This window comes from Tachyglossus aculeatus, chromosome 11 (assembly GCF_015852505.1).
Source record: "Tachyglossus aculeatus isolate mTacAcu1 chromosome 11, mTacAcu1.pri, whole genome shotgun sequence".
Taxonomy (NCBI): domain Eukaryota; kingdom Metazoa; phylum Chordata; class Mammalia; order Monotremata; family Tachyglossidae; genus Tachyglossus; species Tachyglossus aculeatus.
Genome location: NC_052076.1, coordinates 9,897,966 through 9,915,979, shown reverse-complemented (window position 1 = coordinate 9,915,979; position 18,014 = coordinate 9,897,966). Strand labels below are relative to the sequence as shown.

At 46.6% G+C, this 18,014-nt stretch overlaps 2 protein-coding genes across 2 annotated transcripts in view; one reads left to right on the top strand and one right to left on the bottom strand.

The window, feature by feature from the left end:
* The window catches only part of NCOA5 (nuclear receptor coactivator 5), a 126,210-nt gene that overhangs the window by 41,303 nt on the left and 66,893 nt on the right, over positions 1–18,014 (bottom strand). The gene's annotated exons all lie outside the window — the stretch shown is intronic.
* HEATR3 (HEAT repeat containing 3) overlaps positions 12,519–18,014 on the top strand; it is a 36,236-nt gene continuing 30,740 nt past the window's right edge. The window contains exons 1-2 of the mRNA XM_038753339.1: positions 12,519–12,672; positions 15,303–15,475. Coding sequence (XP_038609267.1) covers positions 12,532–12,672; positions 15,303–15,475 — 314 coding nt within the window. The 5' untranslated portion in view covers positions 12,519–12,531. The remainder of the gene's footprint in view (positions 12,673–15,302; positions 15,476–18,014) is intronic.

The following is an 18,014-nucleotide window of genomic DNA, read 5'->3' as shown; positions in this document are numbered from 1 at the left end:
TACTATGTGCCAAGCACTGTTCTAAGCGCTGGGGGGATACAAGGTAATCAGGTTGTCCCACAGGGGGCTCACAGTCTTAATCCCCATTTTACGGATGAGGTAACTGAGGCCCAGAGAAGTTAAGTGACTTGCCCAAAGTCACACAGCTGACAAGTGGCGGAGCCAGGATTCGAACCCATGACCTCTGACTCCCAAGCCCACGCTCTTTCCACTGAGCCACGCTGCTTGGAGGTACCCCAGCACTTAGTAGAGTGCCTAGCACATAGTAATTGCTTAATAAATACCATAAAAAAAAAGTTTTGAGGCTACGGGGAAGAATTCTCAGATGATCAGGAGCTGAAGGCAGGGGAGGTTTCTGGAGTGAGCCTCTGATCGGCAGCTAATGCTTCCAGCATAGTTCAAAACCACAGTTTCCAGAGTGGTGGCTTGTATCCAGTTTTCAGCTGGTCTATCCCCAAGAATAATAATAATAATAATAATAATAACGGCATTTATTAAGCGCTTACTATGTGCAAAGCACTGTTCTAAGCGCTGGGATGGTTACAAGGTGATCAGGTTGTCCCACGGGGGGCTCAAAGTCTTAATCCCCCTTTTACAGATGAGGGAACTGAGGCACAGAGAAGTAAAGTGACTTGCCCAAAGTCACACAGCTGACAATTGGAGGAGCCGGAATTTGAACCCGTGACCTCTGACTCCAAAGCCCGCGCTCTTTCCACTGAGCCACGCTGCTTCTCCACATCTGGAAGATATTCAGCCTGGCACAGCTTACACCTAGTATTTATATTTTCAAAGAAACAGTGTCATCTAGTGGAAAGACAGGTGTCAGGGAGACCAGTTCTGCCCCTTGCCAGGTGTGTGAGACCCTGGGCAAGTCACTTAACCTCTCTGTGCCTCAGTTGCCTCATCTGTAAAGCAAGAGGACAATCCTTACTCTCCCTCAGACTGTGAGCCTTGTATGGGGTACGGACTCTGACCCATCTGATTAGAACGCTGCTTCTAAATTCTTCCAATCAGTTCTTTCCATAATGATAACTGTGTTATTTGTTAAGCACTTACTAAGTGCCAGGCACTGTACTAAGTGTTGGAGTGGGCTTGTGTACTTGGGGTGTACTAAGTGCTGGGATGGGGTGAGAAGCAGCGTGGCTCAGTGGAAAGAGCACGGGCTTGGGAGTCAGAGGTCATGGGTTCTAATCCTGTCTCCGTCGATTATCGGCTGTGTGACTTTGGGCAAGTCACTTAACTCCTCTGTGCCTCAGTTACCTCATCTGTAAAATGGGGATTAAGATTGTGAGCCCCACGTGGGACAACCTGACCACCCTGTATCCCCCCAGTGCTTAGAACATTCATTCATTCATTCAATCGTATTTATTGAGCGCTCACTGTGTGCAGGGCACTGTACTAAGCGCTTGGGAAGTACAAGTTGGAAGCATATAGAGACACAGTAAGCACTTAACAAATACCATCATTATTATTATTCAAGGCCCTGCTGAGAGCTCACCTCCTCCAGGAGGCCTTCCCAGACTGAGCCCCTTCCTTCCTCTCCCCCTCCTCCCCCTCTCCATCCCCCCATCTTACCTCCTTCCCTTCCCCACAGCACCTGTATATATGTATATATGTTTGTACATATTTATTACTCTATTTATTTATTTTACTTGTACATATCTATCCTATTTATTTTATTTTGTTAGTATGTTTGGTTTTGTTCTCTGTCTCCCGCTTTTAGACTGTGAGCCCACTGTTGGGTAGGGACTGTCTCTATATGTTGCCAATTTGTACTTCCCAATCGCTTAGTACAGTGCTCTGCACATAGTAAGCGCTCAATAAATACGATTGATGATTATTATTATTACAAGCAAATTGGGTTGGACACAGTCCCTGTCCCACAGGGGGCTCACAGTCTTAATCCCCATTTTACAGATGAGGTAACTGAGGCACAGAGAAGTAAAGTGACTTTCCCAAGGTCACACACCCTTAGCCCATTCCCCCACAGTGCCTCTTGGCTCTCATCGGGTCAGGTTGGGGAGGAACTAGGGGAGTGCACAGCCTTACCATGAGCAACCTCCACAGCCTCCCCGTGGTCACTCGGGTCTTGTAGTTTTTCTATTCCTGAAGATAATTTCTGGCTGCTTACAGGACCAGTCATCTGACCCCACCCGCTCTTAGTGATACAGCTTTAAAGTGATTTTTTAAATGTTCTTTATTAACTAAGTTCAATCACTCAATCGTATTTATTGAGCGCTTACTGTGTGCAGAGCACTGTACTAAGCACTTGGGAAGTACAAGTCGGCAACACACAGAGACGGTCCCTACCCAACAGTGGGCTCACAGTCTAGAAGGGGGAGACAGAGAACCAAACAAAACATATTAACAAAATAAAATAAATAGAATAGATATGTACAAGTAAAATAGAGTAATAAATATGTACAAACATATATATATATATATATATACAGGTGCTGTGGGGAAGGGAAGGAGGTAAGGCAGGAGGGATGGAGAGGGAGAGGAGGGGGAGAGGAAGTTCATGTTTTGTTGCTCTTAAATCAGGAACACTGTATCAAGTTCTGGAGATCTTGTTTATTGGGGAAGTCATGGCAGTCTATCAATGGTATTTATTGTGCCCTTACTTTGTGCCCAGCATTGTACTAAGCACTTGGGAGAGTACAATATAAGAGAATTAGCAGGCACATTCCCTGACCATAGTGAGTTTATAGTCTAGAGGATGAGACAGACATTTGGCTGTGAACCCATTGTTGGGTAGGGACCGTCTCTATATATTGCCAACTTGTACTTCCCAAGCGCTTAGTACAGTGCTCATCTAAATAGTCCATCTGTAACCATAAAGACTGATGTCCAAAAGGGCAATGAATCATTTCACTGTTCCTCCAAGCATCCTGTTGCCAAAAGTGGAAAGTAGATTCCCAGACTGAGTAAACGGTAGATCAAACCCACTTACGGCACAGACTATGTTTTTGTTTCTCATTATCCTGAAATTCAACTCACCTCCCCTTCTTCCCCCCCTACAGAACAGTTAACTAAGCCTTAAAAGATGACTGCCTCTTTCCTGGATTTTATCAGGAAGGTTTGCAGGGAATATTTGTTTAGCGAGAATCTTCTCATTTTTGGCTATTGATTTATTTTCTGATCCCTCAAGTGGTTGCTTCAACTATGCCTCAATGTTTGTTAACTGCTTTTCTGCTAAATTGGATGGATTCACAAATAAATCCTTTATCCTGGTTTTAATTAAATTGGACTTGGGGAATAATTATGTAGCATTACATGGTCTTGATTGGGGGTGGGCGGAGAGACCCTACTGGTGAAATTGCTATGGTGAGCACTCTTTTTTTTCTTGTCTTTTTTTAAAAACATTAAAGGCCTTCCTTGGTAACATTTATTGTGCCTCATCTTTATTTGTCTAAATTTCTTTTTCTACTCTTTTATTCTTTGCGTAGCAGTAGATTCCTCTTTCTCAACTCATCCACGCTGGGTGTACAGTCAGTTCTATAACACATTTTCCTTACACAAACTGATTATATTAGGATGGGTGAATTGAGGTAGTAGTTATAATAGTATTTATTAAGCACTTACTTTGTGCAGAGCACTGTCCTAAGCACTGGGCAAGAGTATACAGGTGGGAATTAGACCTGCCCCTGGAAGAGTTCACAATCTATGAATATAGAAAGTGGGGAAGACTGGAGATGGACACTTAAAGGAGCAATGAAACACGAAAACATTAAAACAGTGTAAAGGACAAGGGCAAATTTGTAATACACAAAATACCTTCTTAATAATAAGAGCATTTGTTAAGTGCTTACTATGTGCCAGGCACTGTACTAAGTACTGGGGTGGATACAGGTAAATTGGGTTGGACACAGACCCTGTCTCACATGGGGTTCCCAGTCTTAATCCCTATTTTACAGGTGAGGTAACAGGCACAGAGAAGTGAAGTGACTTGCCCAAGGTCACACAGCAGACAAGTGGCAGAACCAGGATTAGAACCCAGGGCCTGACTCCCAGTCCCACGTTCTGTCCACTAGGCCATGCTGCTTCTTCCCTCTTCCCTACCTGTTTTGCCACAATTCAGTGCAAATTCAGGTTCACACATTTTGTAGTAAAAAAAAATCAGTCAAGGGATGCTCTTACTCTTCCTAGACTCTGCCTCCACTCTACTCAACTGTACAGTATTGTTTGTGTTTTGACAACTTTACTCTTTAACAAACAACGAGCGGTAAAGATGAAAAGCATTCTAATTGAGGCAGTCATACCAATAATAGAATTTATATGGAAAAATGTCAGTCATGGTGTTATCTTCAAACCATCTTCCCCCAAATCATTCATTACCACTGACTCAATGGTTGTTATAATGTGATTTTCCCATTACACAAAAGTCTTCAAGAACAAAACTAAATGTTGTAGCAGAAAAGACTGGATTGTAGAATTTTCTGGAATAAATTATTTTAAAGCCAACCCCTCATTTACTAGTTTTCATTTTAGAGGACTTGCCATTTGTAGAATTTTTTTGTTGCTGAAAATTTGGTTTATTCTATATGTATCCAATCTGTATGTTCACCTAGGAAATATATGCATTTTTAAAAATCTAGAACAATAATTTTTACAGAAAATAACTGATATTGGTAAAATTCTTTGAAAACAAAATTAGTGTTCCAACTCTCCTAGTGGAGTTCCACAGACTGAAAGATTTGTAAGTGGTTATATTTCATGTTTTCCTTTGGGCTTTTTTTCTTAGGGGTGAATACTCCCTACTTCCCACATAGATTTCTTAAATTCCATATCTATAGAATCTTTCTTTGTACATCTTCAATCATTTTATATTTTCCTTAAGGTTATGAACTTAATGGTACATAGCAAACTTCTGTTCTAGTAAAAGAAAATGTTTGGAGATAAAAGTTGAAAACTGCAATTAAGGTCACCTTTTCTTTCCTACTTCCTGTTATCTCCCCACCCCCTAAATATTTGATGCTAATTAGAACAGCAATGCAGTTCATTTTATTGCCCAATTTTTTTTCATATTTGTAGGCAAAAGTGTGATATTCTTTTAGGACTTAAGTACTATACCAAAGCAGTCCAACTTGTAAAACTGTGTGACTTGCTTTTCATGATGATGATGATGGCATTTGTTAAGCGCTTACTATGTGCAAAGCACTGTTCTAAGAGCTGGGGAGGATGCAGGGTGATCAGGTTGTCCCGTGTGGGGCTCACAATCTTGATCCCCATTTTACATATGAGGTAATTGAGGCACAGAGAAGTTAAGTAACTTGCCCAAAGTCACACAGCTGATAAGCGGCAGAGCCTGGTTTAAAACCCATGACCACTGACTCCCAAGCCAGTGCTCTTTCCACAGAGCCACACTGCTTCCCAGCAGCATATAATGCTGCGTATGTAATGCATATAATATGGAGAAGTCACATATAACAGTTACACAAAATATTTAGACTGTGAGCCCCATGTTGGATAGGGACTGTTCAGATCCGATTGTATTGTCTGTATCCCAGCAGTTAGCACAGTGCTTGGGTGCATAGTAAGTGCTTAACAAATATCATTATTATGATTAGAATGTAGGAATGAACCCCCAAGAAGGAATATCTGGTAGCCCCATCCACTAATGAGTACAATCTGATGACTTTTTTTTTTAAAAAAAGGTACTGATTAGGTGTGTACTATGTGTCAAACACTGTTCTAAGCACTGAAGTAGACACAATTAGGTTGGACACAGTCCCTGTCCCACATGGGGCTCACAGTCTAAGTAGGAGGGAGAACGGTAGAACTGAGGCACAGAGAATCAATCAATCAATCAATCGTATTTATTGAAGTTAAACGACTTGCCCAAGGCCACACAGCAAGCAACGGGCAGAGCCATGATTAGAACCCAGGTCCTTTGACTCCCAGACCCAGCCTCTTTCTAAAGGCCGTGCTGCTTCAAGCAAATGAATTGTCTTTCCAGCCTAGGAAAGCTGTGGAGTTCTTGGGAGGGCTAAAAAAGATGCATGAATTACGCTGAGTTCCGGCAGGAAAATGTTGTAGTAGGGAACAGCAGGAAATTTGGGTTTAAAACCACCTCCTAAAACGGGTTATGTGGAATTTTAAAGAAGGGCTTGGGAATACTCCCTTGCTAGAAATCTGAGTGAGTTTTTAATAACAGTGCCAAACTGTCTATCCTGAAACTCTAACTGCTTTCAGTGCTAAGCGCTTAGTACGGTACTTTGCACACAGTAAGCGCACAATAAATACGATTGAATGAATGAATGATGTCTTAGGCACTTGGTTTTTTAATTCCCTTTCTCCATTTTCGTGAATAAAAGTGAGAAAGCTGTGCTTGCTCTCCACACCCCATTCTCCCCAGTGCCGCCCTCTTGCTCCTTCCAAGGAAGCCCAGAGCAGCAAATTGCTCACAGGGCTGTTGAATGAATGAGTGGCACATAATAAGCACTTAAACACCATTATTATTATTGTATAGTAAGCAATTTACAAGTAACACAATTTATTAGTTCAGGCACAGTCCCTGTCCCACAAGGAGCTCACAGTCTAAGTAGGAGGGAGAAAGTTCAGTGACAGAGGCAAGTGGCTGAGCCTGGATTAGAAGAACCCAGGTCTTCCGACTCCCAGGTGTCTTGCTTCTATTGTAATAATAATAATAATAATGGCGTTTATTAAGCACTTACTATGTGCAGAGCATCCTCCCAAGGACTAACAGCGGTGATTAGGGGACCACTACAAGCGATCTGACCTTCTCAAAGGCGAGCTTCATGTTTTCAATTATGTTTTCAAAGGGTGGAATCTGAAAAGCAAAAGCTGACTTTTCATTTTGGAAGGAGTTGTAACTCCGCAAACATCTCTGCTTTGGGGCACCCGTGCTTCATTCATTCATTCAGTGGTATTTACTGAGCGCTTACTGTGTGCAAAGCACTGTACTTAGTGCTTGGGAGAGTACAGTGCAACAACGTAACAGACACATTCCCTGCTCACAACAAGCTTACGGTCTGGAGGTGCTTACCAACCAGGAGCTGCTTAATGAAATAGAGTGATGGTCGCTGTCCCTTTTCTGCCTCTGTGGGACTCTTTGTAGCCCTAGGTAGGAGCCACAGGAAAAAGAAGGAAAAAAACTCTCTGGGGCTCAGCCTGAAACCTTTCGGCAAAGTCTCAGGATCTGTCTGGGAAGGCCAGAAACTTGGAGAGCCCTGGCGCCTTCAGCCCAAGGAAGGGGGCTGACTGGATCACAGGAAAAAGCAGCGTGGCTCAGCGGAAAGAGCACGGGCTTTGGAGTCAGAGGTCATGGGTTCAAATCCCGGCTCCGCCAACTGTCAGCTGTGTGACTTTGGGCAAGTCACTTAACTTCTCTGTGCCTCAGTTACCTCATCTGTAAAATAGGGATTAAAACTGTGAGCCCCCTGTGGGACAACCTGATCACCTTGTAACCTCCCCAGCGCTTAGAACCAGTGCTTTGCATATAGTAAGCGCTTAACAAATGCCATTATTATTATTATTATTAGGAAGGCTGCAGTTTTGGAATTCATCTCATCCTTCCACCTGGCAGAAACCCCCTCCTCCTTCACATCAGCCAGACCACAGCTCTCTCAATTAACCAATCAATCGTATTTATTAAGTGTTTACTAGGTGCAAAGCACTATATTAAGCGCTTGGGAGGGTACAATACAACAGAATTAGCAGATACTTTCCCTGCCCATAATGAGTTTACAGTCCATCTCATCACAGTCTCATCAAAGTCTCTTCTAGACTGTGAGCCCACTGTTGGGTAGGGACTGTCTCTATATGTTGCCAACTTGTACTTCCCAAGCAGTTAGTACAGTGCTCTGCACACAGTAAGCGCTCAATAAATATGATTGAATGAATGAATGAATCTGACATCTTGAGAAGCAGCACGCCTCAGTGGAAAGAGCCCAGGGTTGGGAGTCAGATGTCATGGGTTCTAATCCTGGCTCCGCCACTTGTCAGCCGTGTGACTTTGGATAAGGCACTTCACTTCTCTGTGCCTGTTACCTCATCTGTAAAATGAGGATGAAGACTGTGAGCCCCACGTGGGACAACCTGATCACCTTGATTCCCCCAGTGCTTAGAACAGTGCTTGGCACATAGTAAGCACTTAACAAATACCATAATCATTATGTATTATGTACATATTAATCATTTATTTATTTAGGATAATGTCTGCCTCCCCCCCAGGCCAGACTGTAAGGTCACTGCAGGCAGGGAATATGTCTGTTTATTCTTGTACTCTACTCTCCCAAGCGCTTAGTACAGTGCTGTGCACACAGTAAGCACTCAATAAATACTACTGAATGAATGAACCCTTCTGAAATCTTACCTCCCCTAGGAGACCATAACTGATTGAATGGATTCCTGAGTGCTGCTCTTCCCACTAGGCCACACTTCTGGTCTTTGTTCACATTAGCCATGTACTCTCCCAAGCACTTAGTACAGTGCTGTGCACACAGTAAGCGCTCAATAAATATCACTGAATGAATTAATCCTTCTGAAATCCTACCTCCCCTAGGAGACCATAACTGATTGAATGGATTCCTGAGTGCTGTTCTTCCCACTAGGCCACACTTCTGGTCTTTGTTCATATTAGCCAGCTATGAACGGAACGCAGACCAGAGCCCAGGTATCCTGGTTCCCAGAATTTTGCTCTTTCCACTGAACCAAACACAAGCTTCCCCCAAATTACGACTGACAATAGGCTCTCCTACTCCCTGAGCTCCATGTGGGACAGGGACTGCGTCCAACCCCATTTGCTCGTATCCACCCCACAGCTTAGTACAGTACCTGGCACGCAGCAAGCACTTAACAAATACCATAATTATTACTATCATTACTCCCATCGACATGAATTTTAGCACTAGGAATAGTGTAGTAATCATAATAGTGATACTATTTATTAAATGCATTCTTGGGTGCAGAGGACACTTTCTTCAGCCCTCCTAAAAGAATTTAAAATCCCTGGCTAGGCAGAACAGGATTTACCATTCTGAAATGGATTGAAAACATTAAAGGCTAATAAACGAAGGAAAGGGTTGGTTCCAAGTCGCTTTAACTCTGGATGGGAAAAAGTGAGATTGTGCAGGAGCAGAGGACAGAGGTACGCTTGTTGTTAAGCTCACATTTCATTTGAGCCCGGGGTCTGGGGTGTCTCCAATCTGAAAGGTGACCTAAAACTTGTCCTGACATGTTGAGCTGGGCAGGGCGCTCCAAGGTACAACCTCTCACACTGGGAGCCAGAAGTTCCCCGTCATTCCTGAAATTCAGGAGGGAGATGGGGCTCTGCGGTTTACTCGGGAGGAGTGAGCAAGAAGGATGTGAAAGTCCACATCTGCAAAGAGCCAAGAAAAGACTCCAGTGGAAGAAATCGATTCATTTGGAATACACTTAATGGGTTTTTAAATATTTCTACTGGTACTCTGAGGCTTCTGGAATAAGAAGACGACACCCATGGTTGGGAATTCTACTTCGGTTGGATCTTCTGATGGAGTAAAGGAGCGAGGAAATGTTTTAAAATAATGATCTAATATAAGAGATCTAGGGTAAATGTTAGAGCTGGGGAAAACCATCATGGGAAACAGGGGAGAGGACAACCAACTCACCACGGATCAGACACCAGGAGACTTCCAAGAGGAAAGTTACAGAGAAGGAGTGAGTAAGAAGACTGGAGAATGATGGGAACCAACAGTCCCCAGGTACTTAATAATAGTGGTTTTTGTTAAGCGCTTACTTTGTGCCAGGCACTGTACTAAGCGCTGGGATGAATGCAAACAAATCAGGTTGGATACAGTCCTTTGTCCCACATGGGGCTCACAGTGTCAATCCTCATTTTTCAGATGAGGGAACTGAGGCACAGAGAAGTGAAGTGACTTGCCCAAAGTCTCATAGCAGATGAGTGGAGGATTGGGATTAGAACCCATGACCTTTTCCAAACATAGAATTCAAATGTTGGTACCAGACTCTGAGGGGGTAAAGTGAGTGAGGAGGAAACCTGGTTCTTGCCGAAGAAAATGGTGTCATTTCTCCATGGCAGAGAACAGACCTGTCAACTTCCAGCATGTATGGGTTTGAGGGGAGCCCGAAAAGGGTCAGAGTGGGGTGAAGAGAGTGAAGACAAAGGATCAGAGCAGGGTCAGACTTGGGTGAAGGGAGTGAAGATAAGAATCAGAGCATCCCGTGCTCGGGGAGAAAGAATTTCTCAGGGGAGATGTGAACCCTTGGGCAGAGACCTAATAATTGTGATCAATCGATGGAATTTATTGAGCCCCTTCTGTATGCAGTGCCCTGAACTAAGCACTTGGGAGAGTACAACAGTGAATAGATCATTCCCTGCCCATATATTAAGTGCTTATTCTGTGCCAAGCCCAAGGAAAGAGAGGCCCTGAAAGTGACTTGCCTAAGGTCACACACATCAGGCAAGTGTCAGAGCCAGGATAATTATTATTTGCTAAGTGCTTACTCTGAGCCAAGCACAGGGGTAACCCAGGCGTTCTGGCTCCCAATCCCATGCGCGTGCCACTAGGCCACTCTGCTTCTCAGCTAATCTTCTCTCGGGATGCACCCCTAACTGGGGTGTGCGCAGGAGTCATTGCAAACATCTCTAAGAGAAGCAGCCTGGCCTAGTGGCAAGAGCTTGGGGTTGGGAGTCAGAGGATATGGGTTCTAATCCCGACTCCCCCCCTTGTCTGCTGTGTGACCTTGGGCAAGTCACTTAACTTCTTTGTGCCTCAGTTAACCTCATCTGTAAAATGGAAATTAAGACTGGGAGCCCCATGTGGGGCAACCTGATTACCTTCTTTCTCCCTCCCCCTCTCCATCCCCACCTTACCTCCTTCCCTTCCCCACAGCACCTGTACATATGTATATATGTTTGTACGTATGTATTACCCTATTTATTTATTTATTTTACTTGTACATATCTATTCTATTTATTTTATTTTGTTAATATGTTTTGTTTTTTTTCTCTGTCTCCCCCTTCTAGACTGTGAGCCCACTGTTGGGTAGGGACTGTCTGTATATGTTGCCAACTTGTACTTCCCAAGCGCTTAGTACAGTGCTCTGTACACAGTAAGTGCTCAATAAATACGATTGATTGATTGATTGATTATTATTACTATTATTATTAAGCTCAAATTTCGGCTCCAAAAAGTCAGTCTGGAAACGTTTCATGCCTAATAAATATCATTATTATTATCATTATGCTCAAATTTCATCTGCAAAAAGTCAGTCTGGCCAGAGTTTTCACGTTTAATACCATCATCATCATCATTATTATTATTATGATTATGAAGCTCCAATTTCGGCTTCAAAAAGTCAGCCTGGCCACACTTTTCACGCTTAGTACCATCATCATCATCATTATTATGATGATTATGAAGCTCCAAATTCGGCTGCAAAAAGCCATCCTGGCCACACTCTTCTCGCTTAATACCATCATCATCATCATTATTATCAATCAATCAATCGTATTTATTGAGCGCTTACTGTGTGCAAAGCACACACATTATGATGATTATGAAGCTCCAATTTGGGCTGCAGAAAGTCAGCCTGGCCTCACTTTTCACGCCGAAGAAATACCATCATTATTGTTATTATCATGAAGCTCCCATTTCGGCTGCAAACAGTCAGTGTGGCCACACTTTTCAGGATCGCCGAGGGCGCAAGTGAAAGACCTGCTGCAGTCGAGGCCCTACTGAGAGCTCACCTCCTCCAGGAGGCCTTCCCAGACTGAGCCCCCTCCTTCCCCTCCCCACAGCACCTGTATATATGTACGTATGTTTGTAGGTATTTATTACTCGATTCATTTATTTTATTTGTACATATTTATTCTATTTATTTTATTTTGTTAATATGTTTTGTTTCGTTTGTTTTGTTTTCAAACCCCGGCTCCGCCAATTGTCGGCTGTGTGACTTTGGGCAAGTCGCTTCACTCCTCTGGGCCTCAGTTCCCTCATCTGTAAAATGGGGACTAAGACTGTGAGGCCCCCCGTGGGGCAACCTGATCACCCTGTAACCTCCCCAGCGCTCAGAACAGTGCTTTGCACATAGTAAGCGCTTAATAAATGTCATTATTATTATTATTTTGGTCTCTGTCTCCCCCTTCTAGACTGTGGGCCCGCTGTTGGGTAGGGGCCGTCTCTACATGTTGCCGACTTGGACTTCCCAAGCGCTTAGTACAGTGCTCTGCACGCGGTAAGCGCTCAATAAATACGATTGAATGAATGAATGAATGAATGAATGAATGAATGAATGCTGCGGGCGGGTCTCTGGGTCTCCTCCGTCCCGGGAGCGGCCTCCGCGCCTGCGCACTGCGGGGCCCCCTCTCCGCGCCTGCGCACTCCGGGGGAGGGGGGTGCGCCTCTCCGCGCCTGCGCACTCCGCGGGGGGGGGGCCCTCTCCGCGCCTGCGCACTCCGACCTCGTGTCGGTCTCGGCGGCGGGGGCTGCTGCAGCCCGAATCGCCTCAGCGTCGGTCGTGCCCTCCGCGCCGGGTCCCCGGGGCCGCCCCGCCCCGGCCGCCATGGGCAAGAGCCGAACGAAGCGGTTCCGGCGGCCGCAATTCTCCCCCACGGGCGAGTGCGCGGCGGCGGCGGCCGGAGAGCGGGAGGCTCCGGCCGAGGACGGCCAGGAAGACGCGCCGGCGGACGAGCTGCTGGACAAGGTGAAGCTCCAACCCCCGCCGACGCTGAGCCGCTGAGGGGGGGGCGTGCGCATGCGCGTCCTCGCCCTTCTCCCCTCTTCATCATTCATTCATTCATTCAATCGTATTTATTGAGCGCTCACTGTGTGCAGAGCGCTGGACTGAGCGCTTGGGAAGTACAAGTTGGCAACGTATAGGACGGCCCCTACCCAACAGCGGGCTCACAGTCTCGATTACTACTAATAACGATGGCATTTATTGAGCCCTGGGGAGGTGACAGGTTGATCAATCAATCGTATTTATTGAGCGCTTACTGTGTGCAGAGCACTGGACTAAGCGCTTGGGAAGTACAAGTTGGCAACATGTAGAGACAGTCGCTACCCAACAGTGGGCTCACAGGCTTCAGCCCCATTTTACAGATGAGGGCACTGAGGCCCGGAGAAGAGAGTTCCCAGACTGAGCCCCCTCCTTCCTCTCCCCACAGCACCTGTATATATGTTTGTACGTATTTATTACTCTATTTATTTTATTTGTACATATTTTTATTTATTTATTTTATTTTGTTAACATGTTTTGTTTTCTGTGTCCCCCTTATAGACTGTGAGCCCACTGTTGGGTAGGGCCCGTCTCTATATGTTGCCAGCTTGCACTTAGGAGGCCTTCCCAGACTGAGCCCCCTCCTTTCTCTCCCCCTCCTCTCCCTCTCCATCTCCCCCGCCTTACCTCCTTCCCTTCCCCACAACACCTGTATATATGTTTGTACGTATTTATTACTCTATTTTATTTGTACATATTTTTATTTATTTATTTTATTTTGTTAACATGTTTTGTTTTCTGTGTCCCCCTTATAGACTGTGTGCCCACTGTTGGGTAGGGCCCGTCTCTATATGTTGCCAGCTTGCACTTAGGAGGCCTTCCCAGACTGAGCCCCCTCCTTTCTCTCCCCCTCCTCTCCCTCTCCATCTCCCCCGCCTTACCTCCTTCCCTTCCCCACAACACCTGTATATATGTATATATGTTTGTACGTATTTAGTACTCTATTTTATTTGTACACATTTATTCTATTTATCTTATTTTGTTAACATGTTTGTTTTGTTCTCTGTCTCCCCCTTCTAGACTGTGAGCCCACTGTTGGGTAGGGACCATCTCTGTATGTTGCCAACTTGTACTTTCCAAGCGCTTAGTACAGTGCTCTACACACAGTAACTGCTCAATAAATACGATTGAATGAATGAATGAAGTGACTAGACTGTGAGCCCGCTGTCGGGTAGGGACCGTCTCTATATGTTGCCGACTTGTACTTCCCAAGCGCTTAGTACAGTGCTGTGCACACAGTAAGTGCTCAATAAATACGATTGAATGAATTGAATGAATGGTATTTATTGAGCGCTTACTGTGTGCACAGCACTGTACTAAGCGCTTGGGAAGTACAAGTCGGCAACATATAGAGACGGTCCCTACCCGAGAGCGGCCTCACAGTCTAGAAGGGGGAGACAGACAACAAAACAAAACATATTAACAAAATAAAATAGAGTAATAAATATGTACAAACATATATACAGGTGCTTTGGGGAGGGGAAGGAGGTAAGGCAGGGGGGGAGGGGAGTAGGGAGAGAGGAAGGAGGGGGCTCAGTCTGGGAAGGCCTCCTGGAGGAGGATTGAATGAATGAATAATAATAATGATGGCATTTATTAAGCGCTTACAATGTGCAAAGCACTGTCTAAGCGCTGGGGAGGTTACAAGGTGATCAGGTTGTCCCATGAGGGGGGCTCACAATCTTAATCCCCAGGTGAGAGCTCACCTCCTCCAGGAGGCCTTCCCAGACTGAGCCCCCTCCTTCCTCTCCCCCTCCTCCCCCCTCCATCACCCCTGCCTTACCTCCTTCCCTTCCCCACAGCACCTGTATATATGTATATATGTTTGTACGTATTTAGTACTCTAGTTATTTATTTATTTTACTTGTACATATTTATTCTATTTATTTTATTCTGTTAATATGTTTTGTTTTGTTCTCTGTCTCCCCCTTCTAGACTGTGAGCCCACTGTTGGGTAGGGACCTTCTCTATATGTTGCCAACTTGTACTTCCCAAGCGCTTAGTACAGTGCTCTGCACACGGTTAAGTGCTCAATAAATGCGATTGAATGAATGAATTTTACAGATGAGGTAACTGAGGCCCAGAGAAGTGAAGTGACTTGCCCAAAGTCACACAGCTGACAATTGGTGGAGCCGGGATTTGAACCCATGACCTCTGACTCCAAAGCCCGAGCTCTTTCCACTGCGCCACGCTGCTTCTCTTATGAATGAATGAATGAAATGCGCCATGCTGCTCCTCTTACGAATGAAATGAATGAATGACAGGTGTCAAGTCGTCAGAACAAATAGAAGCGCTTAGTATAGTGCCCTGCCCACAGTAAGAGCTCAGTGAATATGAATGAATATGTTGCCGAATTGTCCTTCCCAAGCGCTCAGTCCAGGGCTCTGTCCACAGTAAAAGCTCCATAAATACGATTGAACGAACGGTCCCTCGGGCGCATGCGCGCGTGTCCCGCGCGCCCCGCTGACGTCCCGCTTCTGTCTCTCTCTCTCCGTCTGTCTGTCTGTCTGTCTGTCACCGGGTGTGCGCCCGCGCGCGCGCGTCCGCCCGCCCAGCTGCAGCACCCGAGCGCCGAGGTCCGGGAGTGCGCCTGCGCGGGCCTGTCTCGGCTGGTGCAGCAGCGTCCCGCGCTCCCGGCCCTGACCCGGCGGGACGCAGTGCGCAGGCTCGGGCCCCTGCTGCTCGACCCCGGACTGCGCGTCCGCGAGACCGCCGCCGGCGCGCTACGGTGAGTCCTTCCTCCCCCGACTCCTCCTTCCCCTCCTCCTCCCCCTCCTCCCCCTCCTCCTCCCCCTCTTCCCCCTCCTCCTCCCCCGCTCCTCCCCCCCTCCTCCCCCTCCTCCTACCCCCCTCCTCCCCCCTCCTCCTCCCCCCCCTCCTCCCCCTCCACCCCCCCCTTCCTCCTCCTCCTCCCCCTCTCCTCCCCCTCCTCACCTCCTTCCTCCTCCTCCTCCCCCTCTTCCCCATCCCCCTCTTCCCCCTCCCCCTCCTCCTCCTCCCCCTCTTCCCCCCTCCTCCTCCCCCTCTTCCCCCCTCCTCCTCCCCCTCTTCCTCCCCCTCTTCCTCCCCCTCTTCCTCCCCCGCCTCCTCTTCCTCCCCCGCCTCCTCTTCCTCCCCCGCCTCCTCTTCCTCCCCCGCCTCCTCCCCCTCCCCATCATCCTCCCCCTCCTTCCCCTTCCTCCCCCTCCTCCCCCTCCTCCCCTTCCTCCCCCTCTTCCCCATCTTTCCCCCCCTCCTCCTCCCCCTTCCTCACCCTCCTCCTCCCCCTCCTCTCCCTCCTCCTCCTCCTCCCCCTCCTCCCCTTCCTCCCCTTCCTCCCCCTCCTCCCCTTCCTCCTCCCTTTCCTTCCTTTCCTCCCCCCCTCCTCCCCCCTCCCCCCTTCCCTTCCTCCTCCCCCCTCCTTCCCCCCCTCCTTCCTTCCCCTCCTTCCTTCCCCTCCTCTCCCTCCTCTCCCTCCTCTCCCTCCTCCCTCTCCTCCCCCTCCTCCCTCTCCTCCCCCTCCTTCCCCTTCTCCGCCTCTTCCTCCTCCTCCCTCTCCCCCTCCCCAATGAACTCTCATAATAACTCTCATAACAATGGCATTTATCAAGCGCTTACTACGGGCCAACCACTGCTCTCACCGCTGGGGTGGTTACTGGCTGATCAGATTGGCCCACAGGGCGCTCACAGCCTTCCTCCCCGTTTGACGGATGAGGGAACTGAGGCCCAGAGAATAACAATAATGATGGTGGTGGCATTTATTAAGCGCTTATTATGTGCAAAGCACCGTTCTAAGCACTGGGGGGGGGGGGGGTACAAGAGGATCAGGTTGTCCCACGGGGGGCTCACAATCTTAATCCCCATTTTACAGATGAGGTAACTGAGGCACAGAGAAGTTAAATGACTTGCCCAAAGTCACACAGCTGACAGTTGGCGGAGCTGGCATAATAATATAATACAAGGATGACGCATTCATTCATGCCACCGTATTTATTGAATGCTCACTGTGTGCAGAATGCTGTAATAATAATAATAATAATAATGATGGCATTTATGAAGCGCTTACTATGTGCCAAGCACTGTTCTAAGTGCTGGGGTTGTTACAAGGTGATCAGTTTGTCCTACGGGGGGCTCACAGTCTTCACCCCCATTTGACAGATGAGGTCACTGAGGCCCAGAGAAGTGAAGTGACTTGCCCAAAGTCACACAGCTGACAATTGGCAGATCTGGGATATTAATAACAATAGTATGAGGATAATAATATAATAATAAGGATGACGCATTCATTCATGCCACCATATTTATTGAGCACTTACTGTGTGCTGAAAGCTGTAGTAATAACATAATAATGATGGCGTTTGTTAAGCGCTTACTATGTGCCAAGCACTGTTGTAAGCGCTGGTGTGGATACAAGGTAGTCAGGTTGTTCCACGTGGGGTTCACAGTCTTCCTCCCCATTTTACAGATGAGATCACTGAGGCCCAGTGAAGTGACTTACTCTGGGTCACACAGCAGACAAGTGGCAGAGCCGAAATTAGAACCCACGTCCTCTGACTCTCAAGCCCGTGCTCTTGCTATTAGGCCATGTACAGTGCTCTGCACCCAGTCAGTGCTCAGTAAATACGATAACATGAATGAACTCTTAATAATAAGAACACATTCATTCATGCCATTGTATTTATTGAGCGCTTACTGTGAGCAGAGCACTATAATAATAATTATGGCAATTGTTAAGCGCTTACTATGTGCCAAGCACTGTGGTAGATACAAAGTAATCAGATTGTCCCAAGTGGCGCCCAGAGTCTTCATCCCCATTTTACAGATGCGGTAACTGAGGCACAGAGAAGTGAAATGACTTGCCCAGAGTCACACAGCAGACAAGTAGCGGAACCGGGATTTGAGCCCATGACCTCTGACTCCCAAGCCTGTGCTCTTTCCACTGAGCCACGCTGTAGGTAAAGGCTAATCAGGTTGGACACAGTCCCTTTCCCAACTCTGTTGGCCTGTGTCCAACCTGATTACCCTGTATCTGCCTCAGCGCTCAGTACAGTGCCTGGTAATAATAGTAATAATCATCATCATCATCAATCGTATTTATTGAGCGCTTACTATGTGCAGAGCATTGTACTAAGTGCTTGGGAAGTACAAATTGGCAATATATAGAGACAGTCCCTAATAATGATGGTATTTAGTGGTACCCACTCCCCCAATTCATCCTAAGGGATGGATTAATGTATAGTGCCCCCCTTCCGTACCAAGTTAAGGATAGCAAACCCTTGCTTAGGTTG